We start from the raw sequence: 16,231 nt of genomic DNA on the forward strand, positions 1-16,231 counted from the left end.
GAGGGGTTAGAGTAGAAGTGCTGGACACCTGGACACTACAGTATTGCAGCAGACTCTACCATTTGATCGTGGGAGCCACTGAGATGTTTTTTCTAAATCTAGGCCCCCAATACATATGTATGGTGATGGATAGCCCAGGTTTCATGTGGGTCCCCTAGTAAGAGGAACATGGGCTGCCTCTGACATGGACTCTGTTGCCTCCTTTTAAAAAATTAATTTATTTATTTATTCACCTTACATCATGATTGTAGCCCCTTCCTTCTTTCCTCCCAGTCTCACTCTCCTTCCCTCTTCCCCCTTCCTCCCTCCCTCCAATTCCCTATTTCTCAAGAAAGGGGAGCCCTACCCCCACACCTGTTCATCAAGTCTCATCAGGATTGAGCAAGTTCTTTTCTCCTATTGCCTGGCCTGGTAAAGCAGCCCTATTAAGGGGGGGTGATCAAAAAGAAGGGAACAGAGCCCATGTCAGAGACAGACTGCATTCCCTTACTAGGGGATCCAAATTAAGCCTGAGGTACCCATCTGCTACATCTGTGTAGGGAGCCAGCCTATGACCAGTCTATTCATGGCCCCCTGGGCCCTGATTAAATGGCTATGTTGGTTTATTTGTGGAGCTGCTGTCACCTCTAGATCCTTTTATTCTTCCCCTCACTTTCCCACAAGACTCCCTAGCTTAGCCCAATGTTTGGCAGTGACTCTGTTTCTAAATAGCGGCTGGGTGTAGCCTCTAAGAGGACAGCTATACTAAGCCCCAGTCTGTGAGCATAGCAGAGTATTGTTAATAGTGTCAAGGGTTGGCTTTCTGTCACAGTGTGGGTCTCAGTTTGTGACAGGAATTGGTTGAACATTCCCTCAGTCTCTGCTCTATCTTTATCCCTGCACATCATGTAAGCATGGTAAATTTTGGGTCGGGATTTTTGTGGGTGAGTATTCCCCTTATTTCACAAGGAGTCCTGTTTAGTTAGACGGTGTCTTCTTCAGTCTCCATGACTCCTGTCTAGGAATCTCAACTAGAGTCATCCCAGTATCTTACCAGAACTCTACCCTGTCCTATGTCTCCAGCTTTGTCACAGAGATGCCTCCACCCAGGGCTTCTCTTCTTCTGCAGATCACTCCCCCTGGTGGGATTGCCTATCCAGGCCACAGGGGAAAGAGGACACACTCAGTCCTGATGCAACTTAATGAACTGGGGTGGGGGTGAGGCTCCCCTTTACTCAGGAATAGTGATGGGAGAAAAGGGAGGGAGGGTGATAGCAGGAAGAGAGGAGGGAGGAGGCTACAGTTGGTATATAAAGTGAATAAATAAATTAACGAATTTTAAAAACATATCATTTTACTACATTTAAGTCCCCAACGGACCTGGAATTTATCTTAACATAAGAAGACACTTATAGAAACAGCTTTTTCCTCCTTCTGCATATACATTTTGTTGTTTCCATATTGTTTTCTAAACAATTTTTCATTCTTTTTCTTTAAAATGTCATCTATGTGATGTCCTACATCTCCTCTTTGGGTGACTGTTTCTGTACTCTTTTCTTTTTTTTCTTTTTGTTTTGTTTTGTTTTGTTTCAAGACAGGGTTTCTCTGTGTACCCTTGACTGTCCTGGACTTGCTTTGTAGACCAGGTTGGCATCAAACTCACAGCCTGCCTCTGCCTTCCAAGTGCTGCGATTACAGGCTTGTGCTATAACTCCCGGTTTCTCTCTGTACTCTTAAGAGAAAGTGTTTTCAAGGCGATGGTTACAAATTAAGAGGAAAAATCAGATTCTGTTGTTGTGTAGAATTTTTAATAATGACACAAAGCAACTGAGGGGTGAGCAGATGTCACTCCAGTAAAAGCAAAGCAGTGACATCAACTTAATACCAACCTTTATCCTTTGCCACCACATGTTTATCACAAACCATAATTTTTTAAATATATCACTGGTAAATACAGAAAATTGAATAAATTAACTTCATGAAGTTTGAATATTTACAATACTCTGAGTAATAAAATATAAAATATCTTTTTTAAAAAGCACTTATTGATAGCAAAGTGCAATCAATTCATGGAAAGGAATCATGTGATTGTATTTTGTGATGAACCAGCCACTTCCTTTTCCTGATAATTTTATTTTAAAAGGTAGTTATTACTGAAAATATGGTGATTCACACTTATGCATTTTCTAAACATCTTTTAGATAAATGAAATGAGCATGCTTCATTCACCTAAGTAGATATATATATGTATACATATATTAATATTAATATATCACACAACATATAAACATTTTACATATAATGAAATTATATGCTCATAATATATAATATATACAATGTATTATATATAACATATATAATGTAATTATATAATATATGTAATATAATATACTATGTTTTCAAGAGAAAAATGATAATTTATTAAAATCAATACAATCCTTTCCAACATTTAAAGGCTCTAATGAAGAAAATGGTGATAGAACTATTATATTTGCTTTCAATTGTATCTTATGGTGTATCTTATGGTGAAATTTGTTAATAATAACCATTTTTAGACCTTGTAGATCAGTAGGTATTTCTTGAATCACTAATATACAGTGTTATGAAATAATCCAGAATAAAAGTTCATTCAAAGCAAAAAACTGACTGATGAGTCTTCATACAGTAGAGTAAAGAAAGTCTTTTGGTGTGGTTTTAAATTATACTGTGCAAAAATGTTGAAACCCTACCACTTGTGGAACTTCAGTGTGGAAGATGCATGATTCTCTGAAAAGGCTTTTAAGTAGCCATGCCTTTCTGACTAAAGAGTGGTGTGGATTCAAATTTTCTCTGTATATTTGGAAAAGAGAAACACTTTGAATAGACAATGTACAGGAGCTGATATAAGATTCTGGCTTGCGTAGTCTCCCTAAATTAGATGCTAAAGAGAGTTACAGTACCATAAACCATTTCACTCTTACTTATTTTGGAAAATATAATTTTATTAGGAGCCTTACTTATGCTAATATGGCATAGCTTTAACAATATGTCTGAAACAAGGAATGTATAGGTTAGAATTATTTGTTTTTAATGTATTTATATTTTAATGTATATCTTATTTATTATAATTTATTCACATTACATCCTGTTTGTTATCCCCTCTTCTGCCTATTTTCCTCCACTAGACCTCTGATGGGGGCACCTTCTACTCCAACCGTCTGGCAACAGCCTATTATGTCTTATCAAGATAACCTGCATCCCCTTCCTCTGTGTGCCCACAAGGCCATCTTGCTAAGGGTCAGTGAGCAAATTGTGGGCACCAGAGTATATGTTAGAGGTTCAACAGCAGTCCCCTAGCCTAGTGTGGAGAATTGGCAATCCATTGCTTACATCTGAACAGAGAGTCTTGGTTCTCTGCATGCATTGTCCTTGGCTGGTGCATCAGTTTGTACAGGCCCCCTGAGCCCAGGTCTGCAGGCCTTAATGTTCTCCCTGTGGAGCTTCAGCTCCCTTCCAGAACTTTAATCCCCCCACTCTTCCCTACAACTCTCAGTGCTCTGCCCAGAGTCCAGCTTTGAGTACCAGTATCTGTCCTGATGCCCCACTGGGTGGAGTCTCTCAGAGGATATCTATGTTTGGCTAATATCCACTTATAAGTGAACATATACTATGCGTGTTTTTCTGGGTCTCAGTTACCTCAAATTTCAAGATTTCCTTGCTTTACATAGCTGAATAGTTTAAATATTTGTTTTAATTGTTTAATCCATTATTTAAATATATGACAGTTTCTTTATCCATTTTTTGGTTAACTGTATATATGTATGTATCTAGCTATGCAATAATAAGAGTAAGGGGAACATGGGAAGGATCATTGTGAGGGTACTGGGCAGGACAGAGGGTGATATAATTTTACTTCATTTAAACTAATATGTAAAGAATAAATATAACTAAGTAAGTACATAAAATTAAAGTGAGAACAATAATTTGCAGTCCTCAACAACTTAAAAGAAATGCATCAGTGTACTGTAGCCAAAAATACTGTTATCATGATTGCCTCTTTCTCCTGATCCCCCATTGTTTCTCTCCCTCATCTCTCACATATACACACTTACATTCCTGTTATAACCATATGTACTACTAAAATAATGTCCAAAGAAATTAAATATGTTCGCAGCATAATTTAATAAATGTGAAAGATCTAGATCATATCTATAACTTTCAATTCAGAGCTATTATAATTGGAAACATTTAGTTTTCAGACTCAGCTTTAACTATATGTTGAAATGTTTGAAAAATTGCTAAATAATAATGATAATTTTACTGTGTGTTACACTAAAGACAATATCTATTTTCTTAAGTAAAAATCTCACTACACAAAAATATCATTTGTTTATTTATATAGTCCTAATTTGTTTATTTGTGAACATTAAATTTTAAATGAAAGCATAATCCCAGATGTCTCAATGGAAACATCATTATCATTACAATTTCTATAGACAAGGTAATTAATAAACTTCTTGGTTAAGAACTGTACATTTACTTCCTGAAATATTTCATGTATACCCAAAGATTTGAATAGCTATTCACTATTTCATTTAGTTCAGTGAGCTCTAGGTAACATTCTTGCTGCTTTTACAGTGCAGAGGAAACATGACTATACTTATCCTGCTGTTTTATAATGTGACAAACTTGGTAGAGACAGCCTGATAGCATTACATTAGAAATTTAGTGTGTAGTGTGTGAAAGTAAGATTGTTAAGAATGACATTACACAGCGTCAAACGTGCAAAGTCCTACCCGAGCTTCTCCATGCTTCACCATACATAGCATTATACATATTTGAGGAGAGTATTTCCAGAAGTTGTTTCCAAACCCTAAATAAATTTTTTAAAAAAATGCACAGGAAAGGCAAAATGAAAATTATAACTAAACAGTTTTCATTTTCTATCTTGTGGCACTATACAAGTATCAGCACGTGCCTTGTTCTGGTTTTATATATGAAAACACACAAATTTTAAGTTGAATACCAGTAGTAATTGCTAGCAAACACAAAAATCTGTTGCACACAGCTGTGTTTAAAAGAATGGTATTGTTTATAATGGATGGTTTTAGATATTCAAATTGTTTTGACAGTTTAATAGGATTGCACTCCTTGAAAAAGTTTACACATTTTTGAAAATAATTATTGATGTAAAGTGAATTACAATTTTCAAAATAGCAAATCATTTGTAGGCTTATTAAAGCAAACCCATTAAATAAAAAAAACTCTTTTAACAACCAGGTGTATAAAATTATACATAATCTCAATAAGCCATTATGGTAATATGCCTACATTATCAAAACCAAAGGGAAAATCTTACATAAAATAGTGAAGCATGTCCAAAGTGAAATGAGAGTCTATTTGATCTAAATAATAAGGAGTGCCTTCCAAAGTTCAGAATTGTATGGGGAAAAAATGGAAATGCTCAGTAGTCACAGAAACCTAGTCAACGCTTCTACTGAGTATTGCCTTCAACCTGATTAGACTATTGATAAAGTCCATGCAATTGACTCTAAACGGTGTGCACTCTACAGTGATGACATTGGCGCTTGCAGTTTTGCAACTCATTTGGGTGCATATACTTTATTTCCCCACTAACATGATGGGAACGGCAGGCCAGAAGCTCTATAGGGGAGCTCTTCAGATGAATACCTTCTGTATGATTGTCTGGTGGGGGAACCCAACCTAAAGTAACAATCTTTGTTGATGCTTGCTCAGATCAGGTGGACCAAAACAGCAGGAAGCGCCTCTGACAGATTCCAAGACTCAAGTGTCTTCAATGAGACGTTGAGGATCACAAACATCCAGAGACACCAAGGAGGCCGATATTACTGTAAAGCTGAGAACGGCTTGGGTTCCCCAGCAATAAAGTCAATCCGAGTGGATGTGTACTGTAAGTAAGCTTCACCCACCTCCCAGTTTTTACTAATTTACTTCTATGCTTAACTATGGCTCTCTGAAAATAAACAAATAACTTGTTTGGTTTTGAATTTATATGATAGTGATAGTACTTTAAGAAATGTCTTTTTCTATTGTGCTTCTGCACATAGGTGGATCGACAGAGAGGTCCGTGTGCAACCTCAGGTAGCCTCTTTAGGTTCAGACTGCAAGTGTGTACCTCTATACCTGACATTTTCTCATGGACTCAAATCAGGTCCTGCAGCTTGCATGGCAAACCATTTATCAACTGAGCTATTTCCTAACTTCTCTGAGACATTTCTGAGAAATTTCCTTTTAAATTTTCATAAGTTGTGATATAATACATATTCAGTAGAATATATTTAGTGTCCCATTAATATGGTGGTAAGTACTAATGGTAATACCAATAGCCATTTTGCATTTAGTGTCTACACACATACACATATGCCCTTTGTGTCTACATGTAACTACATACATGCACATCTATATCTTAATGAACTTTATGAGGAAAAGATCTTACCACGATGTACTCTGACTTGTTTATTTTACCTGTGCGTGAAACCAACCATTCTCATTTTTAATGAGCATTTTCTGTGAAAGCACAGTTCTCTGCATCCGCTGTGAAGGATTATGCATCGCTCTAAACAGCATATGGTTGTAAGCGACAGTTGCTGACCCCGAAAGCACAGTGCCTTCTGGAGAGGGTTGCTTGATTTCTTTCATTAGGTCACAGTTCTCTCCTCTTACTTCTTCAGGACTGAAGAGTCCTCTGCTCAGTTTTACTTCTTTCCCCACCAAAGACACGAAGTGCCTCTGTTCAGCTCCGTCTTTTACACAGGTTCATCTGGCACCCTTGTTGTTTTCACAAGAAATGGCATTTATTTTTAAGTCTCTAATATTAGAATGCATTTTTCACTCCGTAAAGTAATTCCGACATAATAACAAGTGGGGAGTTCCTGTTTTGCAGCCTGTTTTCTTTTCTTTTCTCCTTTCCTGTTCTTTCAACATAGTGCAGGTGTTACATAGCTGGGGTGAGGCTAGAAATTATCAATGGTCTATTCACGGAGTCTGTGCTGGCCTCATTTATTTATGGAGACAATAAGGAAGGAAGTAGTGACAGCAGCATGCGTGATTCATCTTCCACAGTTAAGTGCTTATTACCCTCTTGTTTATGACAGAAGCCTGTGTTCCATTCTGTCCAGAATCTCTTAACCCCAGGACAGCCACTGACCTTATCCTGGCAGTCTCAACTCATGTGCCACACTTCTCTTCTGTATACTCAGGTCAGCCATAGTTGCATAATCCTGGCCATAGTCAAGCCCCAAACCTCTGTAAAAGTTCTATAAAGTTTGAACATAATTGTGAACAAAACTAAATTTTAATTAAATTACTTAAATAATCTGTGATTTGGCTGTTGTACACCATTTAATTAAATATACTGTTATTTCACTGTAGGTTAGGTCATAAAGGTTAAATACAAATCTCTAATATATTGAATATAATTCAAATATCTAAAATGTTCTAAAAGTGAATACATATTTCTTTTTTTTATTAAGCCTGCTTTGTTTTGGTAATGTTTGTAAGCTTTATATAAGTTCGGTTGGTAGCAAAATGCTATTGGAAACTCCTTGAATAAGGAAATTTCAATTTTTACTCCACTTTGTGTCAAAAAGCACATTTTGCTCACAAAATTTACTTGAATAGAGATTATCCACCAGTGCTGCTAGGGGTTTTATATATTATATGCTGGAAGAGCTTTATTTTTCTAAATGAATTCCAAAAACAGCTGAAGCTAAGTGGCAAACACCTTTGAACACGGGTTTTGACTGTGTTGCTAGAATAAGGGCTTTGAAGGTGATAGAAAGTGTGCCTTGTGGGATTACAAACCCATATGCAAAGCAGGAGAGAATATCTGGGGAGTTTATACAAGACTTTGTTCTATGACTAAACCTTCCAGGACCATCCTGTTCTACAGCTTGGAATCTGGACACTCAGATTGGGTTATTTCTAAGTAGTTGAAACAGCTTCCTAGGAGCATAGTACTACCCATCCATTCCCCACATTGGTTCATAGATTTGGATGCTATATCCATAGTGGTGGAAATGCAGTAGGGAAGACTAGGAGGTGTGGCTTTGGAGGAGATGTGTCACTGGGAATGGTCTTTGAGCTTTCAAAAGCTCACACAAGGCTTGGTCTCCCACTATCTGTTGCCATCTTGTGAGCATAAGAAGAAAACTTTCAGCTACTGCCCCAGTGCCATGCCTTACTGATAGCTGGCTTGACTCTGCCATGACAGTCATGTTGCCTCTGTCATGGTATCTCTTCAGAAAGGTAACCAAGATACCATAATGCCTTTACAACCTAAGCTTCGATATCAAGTTAAATAAAACTCTTTGCATTTCCTGACCCAGAGTAACATATATGTGTATGTTTGTGTTGCGGTAATCATTTCCTGAAAATAGCCAAAAGGTTGAAAACAACCTTATACAATAAATACTCACCATAAATTTTATGAGCAAAATAGATAAAGCTTAATAAGCCTGTTTGCAGTATTGTTCAGTACTTTTTAGGTCAATTTAAATCAATAAGATGATTTCTTCCCTTGTAAAACTTTATTAAAGATATCTAGAAAGACCCCACTATATCTGCCCCTGAGCTACGTTTTTTATGTTGTTCTATAAGTACAGAGCCAAGCCCTTCATTAGAAAAAGGGCAGACACAGACAACAGACCACAGACAGCAGATGTGCAGACTGTCAAACACCAAATAGACATACATAATATATGGCCTCGAACAGGCTGAAGAGATAAATAATGGGGAATTCAAATTTGGACTTATTCTTAGACAATTCCAATAGGTAGTGCTATGTTTACATTCCTTAATGTAACGTGGTTACATTTTGGTCCCACTGAGGTTATCTTTAATGTGGTAACTAGCACAGGAGAGAAGCAGCAGCCCGGAACAAGAGAGCCACAGTGATTCATTCAGAGTGTCCTAAATACTTCAGTGCAACATGCCTCCTAAAGTTGTCAGATAGCATTGCTAGCAGGGACACCAAGCCTCCAGTAACAAGCATATGGGAGCAGGCTTTATGCTCTACTCCTAACAAGTAGCTTACCTGATGCTTTCGAAAAGATTTTACACTTCTCACTGTAAGCTTAAAAATATGGTAATCATAGTACAGACAAAATAGACTATAAGAAATGTAGGAGTTGTTAACAGAAGGTACAAAGAAACTGTATGGAAGGAAATGCAATCAGAATATGCTGCAAGGCTCAACAGTGAAGAATGCTTGCATAAAGACAATTACATCGGCATCTGATCCAACAAAAGTGTGATATAAATATGTGGAGAATAGGAGAGGATTAGCACATAAGGGCAAAATAATTCTTTTCCATGGAAAGGAATTAGTAACCAAATGTGAAAGGAGAAAAACGAAACTAAAGAAACAGTTGAGATCAGTACAGCAAATGTGGGTAGGCTGTGTTAGTATAGGACACTTCTGAGAATGTAAAATACCCAGGCCACTGTTTCCTACACAATAATTTAAATTTTAAAGTGAGTCATATGTTTTTAATTTTCTAAACTTATGCATGAATACTTAACCTTAGAGATCCTTGGTGCTCATCCCATAAGTCCAAGTTAATTTATTCCAAGTCTTCATCAGAAAATCTTCTGTAAGCTGAAGACTAAGTTTATTCTTATATTTTAATGATTGGTGAGAACTATTTGTGTTTGATACTTGAAAATCAAAATATAGACTTCACAGAAATGTCATAGATAAAAAGCAGATGTTAAGGAAATGTTAACACCACATTCTGATAATAATTGTTCTAACTTTTAAGAACTATTTCAAACTGCCTTTTAAACTCTCTCAGGGTCATCCTATTATTATTTGTTTACATTCTGTTTGTGATGAAATATATTTTAAGTAGTATTTTAATATATTATGCAACTCACACTATAGCACCATTAGATTCTACAAGCGTAAAAAGGGAATTTATTATTTATGTTGTGTCTCCAGTGAATTGTATTAACTTAAAGAGAAGAAAAATTTGAATTTATTTAATGGACTATAGCAGATAAATAAAAAGTATAATGACATATCGGTTCGCACAACATTAAATAGTGAGCCAGTGTGCTGGGGTGCCAGGGATAAAAGCTTAGTATGGCTTCTCATCATGAAAGAAGTAGTGTCAGACATGCTCCTTCAGGCATTCCTACATGATTTAGAGGAGTTTGTGTTCTGTCCTGAACTCTCTCTTCACAGGTGTTCATGTAGCAAATGGCCTCAGACAATAGAGACACAGCTCTCATTAGGAGGAGAGGAAAGTTGTATCTTCCAGCCAGGATCATGAGCATAATGCCTACTATAAGGAAAAGAGGAGCCTGGTTTCACCAGACACTTTTATAAAATGAGGAATTTCCTAAGCTCCGTGTTCCTTGGCTGAGTTATAAAACCCTGTGTGCAAAGAACACACTTGGAGTGTTCCATCTTGCCCTGATGAAGTTTGAGGGGGAAAGATAGCTTGTGAAAGCGAGAAGCAGGTATTTCCTGTCTGAGACCTCATTAATCACAGCTTTGCTCTATGCTCCAGAAGACCATTGTCCACAGGCATCCATGAAAGTCTGATAGGCTGCATGTTAGCCAACAGGTAGATAAAATCTCAGTCCTCATAATTCCTGACCTAACAAATGATAACGTAAGTTTTTTAAAAAATGGTTTAAGCAAATAAAAAAGAAAGCCAAGCATATTATTTGAGCAATGACATTTTTCATTAAAGACACAAAATAGAGAATTACAGAATAGTGTTCAGGGGGATACTAATTAAGAAGTTGAGTTTTACAAGGAATGAGAGATTAAATTGAAAGATGGGTTGTTACATTATGTTGATATATTACTGACAATGCCTTAGACCTATGAATGATGACTGTCTGAACACTTAGAAGAAATGATAGCCTTATGACTGCAGAATTACTGATGAGTAGCATGCTCACCACTCCTGTGTTTCTTTATTTGTTATAAAAAGTAATTGTCATTGATTATACCTCCATGTTCCATGTGGAGAGAGAAGGGATATAGTCTATACAGGATATGAAGCACTGGAGTTCTCTGGTCTCACCCTCAAATACGTTTGTCACTTGAAGAATCTTGAGAATTTAAATTTAAACAGCTTCTAAGAATGTGATCACCTAGTTCTGTTACTTATTTCCAGCCATGACTGTGTTGCTCACAAGGTAATAGGGGTCATACAACTTGAAAGGTTAAGGTTTGATCAAAACTTATTCTTAATTCAAAAAGAAATTGGATTTAGAGACATTAGCTTAATAAGTTTCCATGTGTGCAGACACTGTTCACACATGAGACAAATCTATTTCCAATATTCATTAAACGTTTGCAAGCCTTCCTCTTTCAGAAATATCTTGTTCACTTTAATTTCACTTAGGTAGATTGTTGTACTTCATTACATTTATACCAAGGGAATTTTTCCTGTCTGTGTCCATGAGGTTGATTATTTATTACATTTACACGCAAGAAATTAGTTGGTGAAGAGTTGCGGACATGCTATCAATGCATTCATGTTTTATAACTGTACACTGAACAAACAACACCTATCTGTGATAGAATTATAAATTGTACACTTAAAAATCACGAGAAATGATTGCTTTTCATTTTAATTTTCTGGGAGTATTCAATATGAATTTTGGACAGAAAACTTCATAGAAAGAACTAAAACAACTGGTGTGAATTCTAAAAGCACCCCAGTGTCTGGAGGAACACTGGCTCCCAGGTAAATTCCAAGCTTCACAGTGTTTTCCACTCATTATCCCCAAACACTAACCCTAGGCTTACAGAGGCCGAAGAATGTCAGATATACTAATTGCGGTGTCTGTTACAGTGGGTGGATCTCATGCTAACCGCCCTATCGATAGTGTTCAAGACAGGACTTTGTAATTTTAGGTATGTCACAATTTTAAAAAAAAATTTTTTTTCTTCTCAAAATTCATTACTGGTAAGGTCTGCACTAGCATAATTCCTAGATAGGATTAGAAGTTTTAATAAAACACCTTAGAAATAAACAGACAAACAAGTAATGATTTTAAAGTGGGTCGGTTAAGTGACACAGTCTGTTCTTGCCAAGCTTAATTTTCAGGGCTAGAGCCCCAGAGTATTAAGAGTCATTAAAACCCCCTGAGCTGGTGGTTTGTGAGTCCTTAGTCCAGTCTCACACCCAAAATGAATATGGAAGGCAATGTCGGTTTTTAGGAGAAAATGAGAACTGCCAAGTGTGGGAGGGACTCCAAGGAAGGACTAACACCTAAGTTGCCATGTGATATTTTGTGGATCTTTCGGGGAGAAATGAATGGAGACAGAGGTGGTCTTTATTGAACCTGGTGATTAAAGCAAGTCACTGACTGAGCTAGTAAGGAGACTACACCCTATGGATCCCAATCAGACAAACCTGAGAGTCAACATCCTTTAAGGAGGGATCTTATGTTCTATCTGAGCAGCTCATGATCCTTCCTGGATCACGCTTGCTCTGTGAAGGGAATTACCTCCTGTCTCATTGTCAGACATTTCCATTGCTTCTTATAGCAAAGACATGAAGGTGGAGTTACTTTTGGATGAAGTGAGCCTTTTCTTAATGAAGCTGATTACATTCAGTTCATTATAAGTCAAAAGTAAGCTCCCGAGAGGTATTACGGGAATACCAACCTGACTGTTTCCAGATTCTCACAGATACATTGTCAGAATGACAGCTAGCATTTCTCTCTGGTGCTCTGCTCCTGACCTTGCTGCCTTCAGGCTCTCTGCTCACTCAACCTATTTCTGAGAATCTCAGATATTCTATGATCTACTCTGACCTGAGGCACTGGAAGCCAAATCTAATTAGAATCTGTCTATTGCCTATGTTATTGAAAACGTGCTATATTTGAATATTCTACTAGAAGCTTTGCTGAGAAAGAAAACCAAATTGCCAGACCTTTGCCCTAAAGAAAGTTTATAATTAGCAGAAGATTTTAAAAATACATACACAAAAAAGTTGGCTAAAATTTAGTTTAGTAAGTGTAAAAAGATAGTTTCCATATTGAAAGTACTAACCCCCAAATTATAAAAAGATATTAAGTCTTATTATGTATATTAAAGACACAAGAAAGGGAATAAGTTTTATTATATGAGAGTATGTTTATTTTCTATGTTATTAGGTGGATAAGATCTGTTGAATACTGAACAGCTTCATTAACTGACAGATTGCAATGTTTTCCACAAAGAGTGAAGGCTGTTACCACTAATGCCTGTGCTTCTTTGCTCTCATTGTGGTTTTTTGCCCATTTTTTTCTATAAAGGCTTTCCAGGTCCTGACTTGATTTTAAAAAGTAAATGTTATTGGTAATTGTAAACAGTTAAATCTATTGTTTAAGCCGACCAACAGGCACTTCAAAGCACAGAACACAGATCCTGGGCTGCGTGGGGCTCCTTAGCCCAAGGTTAAACGGCTAGCATATGATCCTGCTGGGTTGGGCAGAGATTCCAGACTGACATCCTGTGTTCTGGCCTCTAGTCAGTTCCTGAATGCTCTGAATGTAGCTCTGCCCTGAGGGCCAAATCTGCTGCTGTCAACTCTGTGTTACAGGCGCACACTTTACTATAAAAATAAAAACTAGACAGAGTATTACACGTAAATGAACTTATAATGGCAAAATCATTACATTTTTTCAAATACATGTGCTTAACATGATTCTTTTTACATATTTGTAAATATGGCGATGTCTCATCTACATAGAACAGGAAGTAGAGGTATAGCATGTGTACTTATATATTTAATACCAGAAGATATCCTGCAGTAAGTTCTTCAGTCCAGGGAATACTATGCTATCTAATTTAAAATCATCAGGGTCCCAAAGCAAACCTGGCAATTTTTTCTTCTAAAGTCTGGCTAATGCTACTCCTACAAGAGACATTGTGGTTTCTCCTTTGAGTTGCCTTAATAAAAGAGTTTAGAAACAGTCTCAGGAGTAAGCTTTAGGGCATTTTGTTAGGGCTTGAGAGAAGGAACAACTGGCCAGGAAAGCTATAAATTTTGACAGCTACCATGAAAGGGGAGACGGACAAGAGGTAGATAGAAACAATTCCATTTGAGTTAGGAACAAAGAACTCTGTCGGGTTCACCAGTGGGGGTTGGCAAGCAGATGGACAGTGAAAGGAGAGGGGTTTAGAGAAAGAGTGAGAAGGCCTTAAATGTCGGGATAACATGCTCACACTTTGGATTGTGTATCTTTAATTTTTCATTAATAATTCATGTTTGCCTGGCTTCTGAAATAATCATGATGTTTTATACTCACTAATATTTATGTTTCCTCTAGTGAAACACAATGGTAGTAATGAATAATGCTGAAGAACCTGAAAATTATCCCAATTTCAATCTTTTAAAGGCTACCCAGAAGCAGAAAGACTCAAATGGTATATACTCACTTATATCTGCATATTAGCCCAAGGGGCAGGTCCCACGAAAGACTTCACTTACCAGGAAACTGAGACAGAGGGGAGGACATTCTAGTGGGACTCTAGATGAGAGAAGCATGGGAGAATGGCAAAGTAGAAGGATCCAGAGGGTCCTAGAAGCCTACAAGTAGAACATTATGATAGGCAGATTTGGGCTCAGGGGTCCCGCTCAAACTAAGGCACCAGCCAAGGACAGTACAGGCGGTAAACTTTAACCCCCTACCCAGATCTAGCCAATGGACAGAACACTCTCCACAGTAGAGTGGAGAGTGGGATATTACTTTCTCACATACTCTGGTGCCTCACCTTTGACCATGTCCCCTGGACGGGGAGACCTGGTGGCAATCAGAGGAAGGACAGCAGGTTACCAAGAAGAGACTTGATACCCTATGATCATATAGAGGGGGAGGTAATCCCCCTCAGGAACAGCCATAGGGGAGGGATAAGGGGAAATTGGGAGGGAGGGAAGAATGGGAGGATACAAGGGATGGGATAACCATTGAGATGTAACAAGAATAAATTAATAAAGGAGAAAAAATGAAAAAAAAATAAAGGCTACATGAGACACTTGAAGACATTGTAGTGATTTTTAAATTGATTATCTTAAATTCATCACCAGCTTTAGAATATAAAAATCCAACTGTCTTATGACAGCTCTGAGACATATATTTAATCAAGGAACCTGGGTGGCTCCGAGTGAAATAAATTAATGGGTTTGTTTAATTTTAAACATTTTTAAATGTCTGTTCCTTTGAATTATACTCTAAATGTAAAAGAGACCATTCAAAGAATGTATTTTATTAGTGTCTTCCAGTTATCAGAAGGAGATTTCTGACATGGAGGCATTCTGTTTTCCAGTCCCACCTCCTGTATCAGTCTTACTCTAGTCCTTTGACATTAAATGAGTAGTTCCTGCACTAAAACTCTCATAAACCATATATGTCCTTCAGCAAGAACCTTCATCTAGAGATTATTCAACCCCTACTGGTGATTCTCACTCAAAGTCAGTATTCAACATAGCTCTTGAATCCAACATTTATACAGTTTATTTAACGAAAACACAAATTTTTCTACCATTTTTCCTGTCCTGTGGTTCCTTATTGAAAGCTCTTCACACGTCATTTTTTAATTCACATGTTGTAGGTGGTCTAGGCTTTATGCAGTGTCTGAAGAAGTGTGGGCTCACTGCTGTGACTTCCTCTGGGCCTCCACTGGACCAGCCCTCAGTACTTTCCTATGCTCCAGGTTCCCTACTGAATCCCTGAGCTGTGTCTTCATCTGCTCTGGGAATGAAAGCTTTACTTCTTTCTTTTTCTTTATCTAAAAATGGTAATCTGACTATTTACTTCTTTATATTTCTTATGAAAATTTATTTTAAGAGACATTGAAGCCATTTCAAGATTAGAGTCTTACTATTTTTTTTTTCAGTTCTATGAGGAAGACAAAACAATTTTGTAACATCATCAGTGTCATCCATGCCGAGAAAAAAAAATAGTGTTGTGTAGTTCTAGGTTCATCCTGAGTCATGGCAAAGGTAAAAGAGGACAAATGAACTCTGCAGTTGAGCTTAGCTTGCTCAAATGTTTCTCACTGACACAGCCACTACCAACAACACATGTTTCCTGATGGGTATAAACAAACTTCCCCATTCTTTTTTAAAGAACTTTTTAAATTTTAGAATTACATAGATGGTGCTGTAGGATTAGATATAATTGTATACAAGGAAATATGGCCTCATACATACATTTGTACAAATTAATCATCAGTTTAAATGAATCATACCTATGACTTTTGTTTTTATAAATGTCC

General features: G+C 37.2%; 1 protein-coding gene across 2 annotated transcripts in view; it reads left to right on the top strand.

Moving 5' to 3' along the window:
• Positions 1–16,231, top strand: part of MDGA2 (MAM domain containing glycosylphosphatidylinositol anchor 2) — a 771,250-nt gene that overhangs the window by 435,140 nt on the left and 319,879 nt on the right. For both annotated transcript variants that reach the window (XM_084793705.1, XM_084793706.1), the window contains one exon: positions 5,716–5,890. In XM_084793705.1, the coding sequence (XP_084649831.1) occupies positions 5,716–5,890 (175 nt within the window). The remainder of the gene's footprint in view (positions 1–5,715; positions 5,891–16,231) is intronic.

The sequence above is a fragment of the Acomys minous genome, assembly GCF_964271855.1.
Source record: "Acomys minous genome assembly, chromosome: 8".
Taxonomy (NCBI): Eukaryota; Metazoa; Chordata; class Mammalia; order Rodentia; family Muridae; genus Acomys; species Acomys minous.